This window comes from Nematolebias whitei, chromosome 23, assembly GCF_014905685.2.
Source record: "Nematolebias whitei isolate Nwh7 chromosome 23, NemWhi1, whole genome shotgun sequence".
Classification (NCBI taxonomy): domain Eukaryota; kingdom Metazoa; phylum Chordata; class Actinopteri; order Cyprinodontiformes; family Rivulidae; genus Nematolebias; species Nematolebias whitei.
Window position 1 is genome coordinate 12,587,996 of NC_056520.1, and position 6,964 is coordinate 12,594,959.

At 38.3% G+C, this 6,964-nt stretch overlaps 1 protein-coding gene across 2 annotated transcripts in view; it reads left to right on the forward strand.

Annotated features, from left to right (window-relative positions):
• The window catches only part of LOC119428960 (aspartyl aminopeptidase), a 15,022-nt gene that overhangs the window by 6,680 nt on the left and 1,378 nt on the right, over window positions 1–6,964 (forward strand). For both annotated transcript variants that reach the window (XM_037696671.1, XM_037696672.1), the window contains exons 9-13: window positions 1,131–1,208; window positions 2,770–2,850; window positions 3,919–4,079; window positions 4,872–4,911; window positions 4,993–5,094. In XM_037696671.1, the coding sequence (XP_037552599.1) occupies window positions 1,131–1,208; window positions 2,770–2,850; window positions 3,919–4,079; window positions 4,872–4,911; window positions 4,993–5,094 (462 nt within the window). The remainder of the gene's footprint in view (window positions 1–1,130; window positions 1,209–2,769; window positions 2,851–3,918; window positions 4,080–4,871; window positions 4,912–4,992; window positions 5,095–6,964) is intronic.

Below are 6,964 nucleotides of genomic sequence, written 5' to 3' on the forward strand. Positions count from 1 at the left end.
GCTATAATACTATAGTAATATTATTACTACAATACAATATAGTATTAAAGTGCTATAGTACTATAGCACTATAATGCTTTAGTACTATAGTATTTTAATATAATAATATTATAGTATTATAGTGCTATAATACTATGGTACTTTATTACTACAGTATTAAAGTACTGTAATACTATAGTACTTAATTGCAGTATTATACTACTATAATAATATAGTACTTTATTACTATATTGTATTGTAGTAATATTACTATAGTATTATAGCTCTATAATCCTATAGTATTTTATAACTACAATACTATAGTACTATACTACTATAGTACTTTCTTACTACAGTATTGTAGTATTATAGTACTACAATATTGTAGTATTATAGTACTACTATAGTGCTACAATACTATAGTATTACAATACTATAGTACTGTAGTGCTACAATACTATAGTCTTATAATACTATAATACGTTATTACTACAATACTATAGTTTATGTAAAATGACAGAAAATACTTGTTTTGAAAAACAGTATGAATGGTGGGAGCTGAATGACAGCTGAAATTCTGTCAAGTTAAAAAAGCAAAAACACAGAGTTAAAAATAGCAAGAGGGTAGCTTCAAGCTAAACTGTAGCTAGAAGCTAAAAAGTAGCAAAACGAGCTAAAACATCAAAATGTTTGCTAATAACTAAAATAGCAAAAGGCTTGATGAAAACTAAAAACAATAAAAGGCTACAAATAAAGTCTGCTTCAACTTTTTTCCCCCCTGCCTTATACTACTTTTAGCTGCTGTCTTGCACATTTTAAGCTTTTAGCTAGATTTTTGCTACTTCTAGGTTTTGGTTAGCCTTTTGCTGCTTTGGCTTTTAGCTAGGTATTATGCTTTTAAAACTTAATGACACAGTTTCAGCTTCTTTAGCAAACTTCAAGAAATTCCTTCAGAGCTCTGCAATCAGTCCACTGGTTGATGAGATATTTTACTAACAGACGTATGAACACACTCTGGTAATCACGAGATCGTCTGACGTTTATGGCGGGAGACAATAAACCCACTGGATCCAGTCAGAAGGAGGTTATAGTTTGATTTAAGACATTTAAAGGTATTTGTTGACTTCGGTGTCGTGTTCTGGTCTCTGCAGGCGTTGGGAGGTGTGTTCGAAGAGTTCATCTATTCTCCTCGCCTGGACAACCTGCACAGCTGCTACTGCGCCCTGAAGGTCAGATCAACTCACAAACTGCTCATCCTAAATGTTCAAATAATTCATTCAACCTTTATTTAAACAGGTTAGTCCCATTGAGCCACGAGGACTCATTTACAAGAGAGACCTGGATTTTAACAAAGAGCTATGACAACAATGGATGACAACAACGACAACAATCATAAATGATTCATACAAATTTAAGTTTTTTTTGTTATTTTTTTTTTTACAATTGAAAACAAACTGATAATTAAAAGGAGAAAGAAATGTAGCGGGAAAAAAAACAGCTAGAAAACTAAAAACAGGAACATGTCTGCATTGGTTCTTGCCAGGAACTTAACAGATGGTTGAAGCCACTTAGAGAGGTCAAGGTCGAGAGCTTCAGATCTTTTTGTAAGATATTCCAGGAAACAGGAGCGGAGTAGGAGAAGGCCCTTTTGCCAAGTTCAGTCCGAACTGAGGGAACACTGCAGGTAATGATGTCCTGAGAGCGCACGCTGTAGCTGCACTCACGCAGAGACATGTAGGAGGAGATGTATGAAGGCAGCAGACCAAGAAGTGATTTAATGATGAAAATGTACCATTGAGAGAGTCTGCATAAAGTTAATGATGACCAGTTAACCAGTGAATACAGGGTGCAGTGGTGGGTACGGTAGTTACAGCCAGTTATGAATCTTGGCACACCGTGATAGACAGCATCCAACACCTGCAGGGTTCTTGTAGGAGCGTTCATGTAAATAATGTCATCGTAGTCAGTGGAGGGAAGGAAAGTCCCAGTTACAAGGCGTTTCCTAACGTTCAGAGTTAGACAGGATCTATGTCTGAAAAAGAAACCCAGTTTAAGTTTCAGTTTCTTTACCAAGTTTTCCACATGGAGCTTAAAAGAGAGATGCGAGTCGACCAAGATACTCAAATATTTGTAGGAATCGACAAACTCAATAGGCGCACCATTAAAGGATATAATCAGAGGAAGAACTGCTGGGACTGACTTCCTGTTTGAAAAGAGCATCCCTTTGGTTTTATCGGCATTTAAGACAAGTTTGAGACGAAGCAAGTCTGACTGGAAAGGCGGACTGCAAAAGCTGGAGAGCCTTAGCAACTGTTTTAGCTCGACAATAAACAACTGTATCGTCTGCATATAAATGTATGGATGCATCAGGGATGCTCTGACCTACATTACCTATGTAGATTGTAAAGAGGGTGGGTCCTAAGACTGAGCCTTGTGGTATGCCATTGTTTGTTAAATAACTGGAGGAAGTACCATTGAACACATTGCCTTCGATCTGAGAGATAGTTAGAGAACCAACCAATGGTGTGTTCTGAGAAACCGATTTCTGAGAGTTTATGACACAAGATGTTATGATCCACGGTGTCAAAAGCTTCAGACAGGTCTAAGTAAAGTGCAGCACAATAATCCTTAGCATCCAGTGCTTCAACAATGTCATTAAGAACCTTCAGCGAAGCAGTCGTGCTGCGTTGTTAGTTGCTATAATTCTCATTAAGTGCAATAATACATAAAAGAAATGGAGTTGTTATTAAATCCCAACCGTTTTGCCTCCCGTCTGTTTGCTGCTTCCAGGGCCTGATTGATTCGTGTGGCGGAGAATCTCTGACCAAAGATCCAAACGTCCGCATGGTCACGCTGTACGACAACGAGGAGGTGAGTCCTCTTCTCTGAACACTCCGTCAGAGCGCCGCAGGATTTTCACCAATGACTCTGAGGCGTCTTCTGTTTTTGTTGAAGTTTTTACAAGTGAAGACTCTAACCTGTCCTCCAGGTCTATTTCATACAGGAGCCCCTCGATTATTTTGGGGGTTACGTTCTAGACACCCCCGCGATAGGTGAAAAACCACGAAGTAGGAACGCTTTTTATTTGAGTATTTATACATATTTTAAGGATTTGTAAACCCTTCCCACTCTCTTGTAATGTTCTAAACTCTTAAACCTACGTCATTTAACATATGTATATGTACTGCACAGTACTGCAAAATTTTATATGGGTACTCACCAGCCTTGGTCCGGTTCTGGTCCGGTTCTGATCAGCTCTCTGCATCCACTGAGCGCCAAAGTCACTATGAATAAAGACCAAACTTTTTCAGATAAGATCAAAACTTTCCCTCCATTTCGGCAGAAAGCAGCGGCTGGATGCACTGTTGGCTTCTGGGTAATGTAGTTCTTTTGAGTGGCAATACAGTGTATGCTTATTGAGAGAAAACTACAAAATGGCAGCGCCTGTCCAAAGTATTTTTTTCGTTAACTTTTTACTGTATCCTGTACTGTCTCGATCATGCGAGTCATGTTAAAGTTGACAATATTTTGTCGTGTTCAATCTTACTTTGAAAAACCGCAAAAGAGCGAGTCCACAAAAGTCGAACCAAGAAGTAGCGAGGTACTACTGTAAAAAAAAACCATCATTTGTTCTCCACCTGCTCAGATTTTTTATTTTAGGTCTGAGATCTCAGGAAAACAGGATTTAACAGCATTTTGTGAGAGCGTAGAGTTAATTTGTCCATAAACAGTTTGTACGGACTGAAGAACTCCTGCCCACTTTTACATCGAGAGCTTCAACTCTTTTTATCCCCAGTCCTCTAACTGACCTGTTGCCAGTTAGCCTAATTAGCTGCCTCGTTCAGCGCGTCCAAAGTCAGCTAAAGGCTAAAGTTAGCTAAAGGCTAAAGTTAGCCGCGCACTTTTTCACCATCGGGATATGTGTTGTGTTCACTGCAGGTAGGATCTGAGAGCGCTCAAGGAGCTCAGTCCAACCTGACGGAGATGATCCTCAGCCGCCTCTCCGCCTGCTCCTCCAACCTGACGGCCTTCCAGCAGGCGGTGCCGCGGTCCTTCATGATCAGTGCCGACATGGCGCACGCCGTGCACCCCAACTACCAGTCAGTGTCGACATGAGAACGCCGCTCTAAAACGTCTGAACGTTTTCAGCTTCTAGATCATCCTGATTAATAAAAAAGAAAGCTAAAGATTTCTCCCGTAAAATCACAGATTCAAATCAGATAAAACTGGATTTTTCCTGTAGCTAAAGGATGGCTAAAAAGCTAAAGTTACAGAACAGTAGCTATAAATTAGAGTAGCAAAGGACTATGAGGTATTGGGATTATTTAGCTCATTATAGCTATGAGGTAAAAGTAGCAGAATGCTGAATCAGCATTTTACACAAGGCATTGCTTAAATTAAAACCCTAACATTCCTTGAAGGAATGCATTTCTTTTGAGGAATGACCTTCAGCTGCTACCCCACCCAACTCGACCTCAATATCTGCTGAAATCTCTTGAGTTTTAGCCATTTTAGTGTCGGCTGAGGTTTGTTAGCTGGGACGGACATTTTGATTGGGTTGGTTCCACGAATCAATCAGTTGTGGATGCACAGCCAGGGATTATTTTATTATTTTCTGAAGGATTTGTGAGATATTTTGCTGACACAGTGTAGGTGAACCGACCGGATGTCGTTAAATTAGCCAGGATCAGAAATCATCACCTGTGTGATGATGAAACCAGTCGTGTGCACATGATACATGTGTCCTGCAGTAGAAACGAGTCCTTCGTGTGTTCCTGCAGGACTCTAAACATGTAAATTACTTCGGCTCAAACGTGTAAATAACTTCGGCTGATCCGCGCTTCTTCTCTTTAGTTCAATGAATCAAAATTTATTTCTTCGTTGGTCTTCAGGGAGAAACATGAGGAAAACCACCGCCCAGCTTTCCATAAGGTCAGTGGGTTTTGTCCTCCTTCCAGTTACCTCCGTCGAGTTCTGATCGGGTCTAACTGAACCGAACTTTTCCCCCCTCAGGGTCCAGTCATCAAGTTCAGCAGCAACCAGCGCTACGCCACCACGGCCGTCACTGCCGCCGTGGTCAGAGAGGTGGCCAGCCGGGTCGACGTGCCTCTGCAGGTCCGCTTTGTTCAGTTGAAACTGAGGGGTGGAGCTGAAACAAGCTGAAGACCAGATAAAAGCTAAATGGAGCTTAAAAATCTAAACACTGGCTAAAAGCTAAAATAAGCTGAACATTAGTTAAAAGCTAAAGATAGCAGAAAATCAGCTAAAACAAAGTTAACAGTTGGTAAAGTTGATAAAAACTGAACCGACGGTTCTTTGCTTGATAGAGCAGAAAACTACCTAAGCTAAAGGCTAGCTAAAAGTTAAAAGGAGCAAAACACAGGCTAAAAGAATCTGACCACTAGCTAAAAAAGAGTAGAATAGCAGGTAAAACAAGCTAAACGCTAGGTAAAAACTAAAAGAAGCAGAATATTCATTAAAATCAAAAGAACGTAGAAAACCAGCTAAAACGATCCAGAAGCTAAAGAAGCTGAATATTAGCTAAAACAAGCTAAACATTGACTAAAAGCTGAAAAAGCAGAAAGTGAGCTAAAACAAGCAGAAGACTAGCTAAAAACTGAAAGGAGCAGAAAACTAGCTAGAAGAAGCTGAATATAAACTAAAAGGAGCAGAATAATAGCTAAAACAAGCTAAACGCTAGGTAAAAATGAAAAGTAGCAGAATGTTCATTAAAATCAAAATAAAGCAGAAAACTAGCTAGAAGCTAAATGAAGCTGAACATTAGTTAAAAGCTAAATAGAGCAGAAAACCAGCTAAAACTATTTAAACATTTGATAAAGCTAATGGAAACTGACCTCAAGCTACAGCCTGAAAGAGTAGAGAACTACCCGACATAAGCTATAGACTTGCTAAAAGCTAAAATGAGCAAAGCACAGGCTAAAAGAAGCAGACCACTAGCTAAAAGGAGCAGAAGAAAAGCTAAAACAAGCTAAACGCTAGGTAAAAACGAAAAGTAGCAGAATGTTCCTTAAAATCAAAATAAAGCAGAAAACCAGCTAAAACTAGCTAGATGCTAAAAGAAATGGAATATTAACTAAAACAAGCTAAACATAGACTAAAAGTTAAAAAAGCAGAAAACATCTAAAACAAGCTAAAGACTAACTAAAAACTAAAAGGCGTCGAAAACTAGTTAGAAGAAGCAAAATATAAACTAAAAGGAGCAGAAGCTAAAACAAGCTAAACACTTGGTAACGCTAATGTAAACTAAACACTATCTAAAGCTTGAAGCAGAGCATAACCTAACAAAAGCTAAAGACTAGCTAAAAGCTAAATGGAGCAGAACTAGTTAAAAGATTAAAAAAAGCACAACCGTAGCTAAAATCTTATTGAAGCAAATATCAAGTAAAAGTATCAAAAATGCTGTCAAAACTAAAAGTAGCTAAAATTCAATTCAAAAATACTTTACTAATCAAGCTGATAGGAACTAAAGGCTGAGCAACTTTTTGCTTGTACCTCATTAATTAGTATTATTTTTTACATAAAATTTAAAATTTGATGGATCGCCATCAGTTATTTTATCTAATGTGGGCAAAATAGTATATTTGGTGATTAAAACCTTTATTCTAAAAATAAATTTCTGCATTTTTGTTTTCATTGGTGCTTTCATTACTATTAAAATACCACAACAAAACTTAAAAAGATAAATGGCATCAGCTAAAATAAAGGAAACGAACACAAACCGTTTTTTTTTTTGTTTTTTTAAGCATTTCATTTGGTGTTTTTTGTAATTTAAATTTTTTTTTTTAATAAAAAATATAATTTTGTTATAAGTAAAGTTATTAAACAGTTGCGTGTAAAAAATTTTGTTCTCTTGAAGACAAGAAGTGTTTTGTCCACTAGGGGGCGCTCGGGACAACTGAGCAACACTAAAGGACATGATGGTTGCAGAGCTAATGCTTGTTGTCCCCCCCCCCCCCCCCCCCCC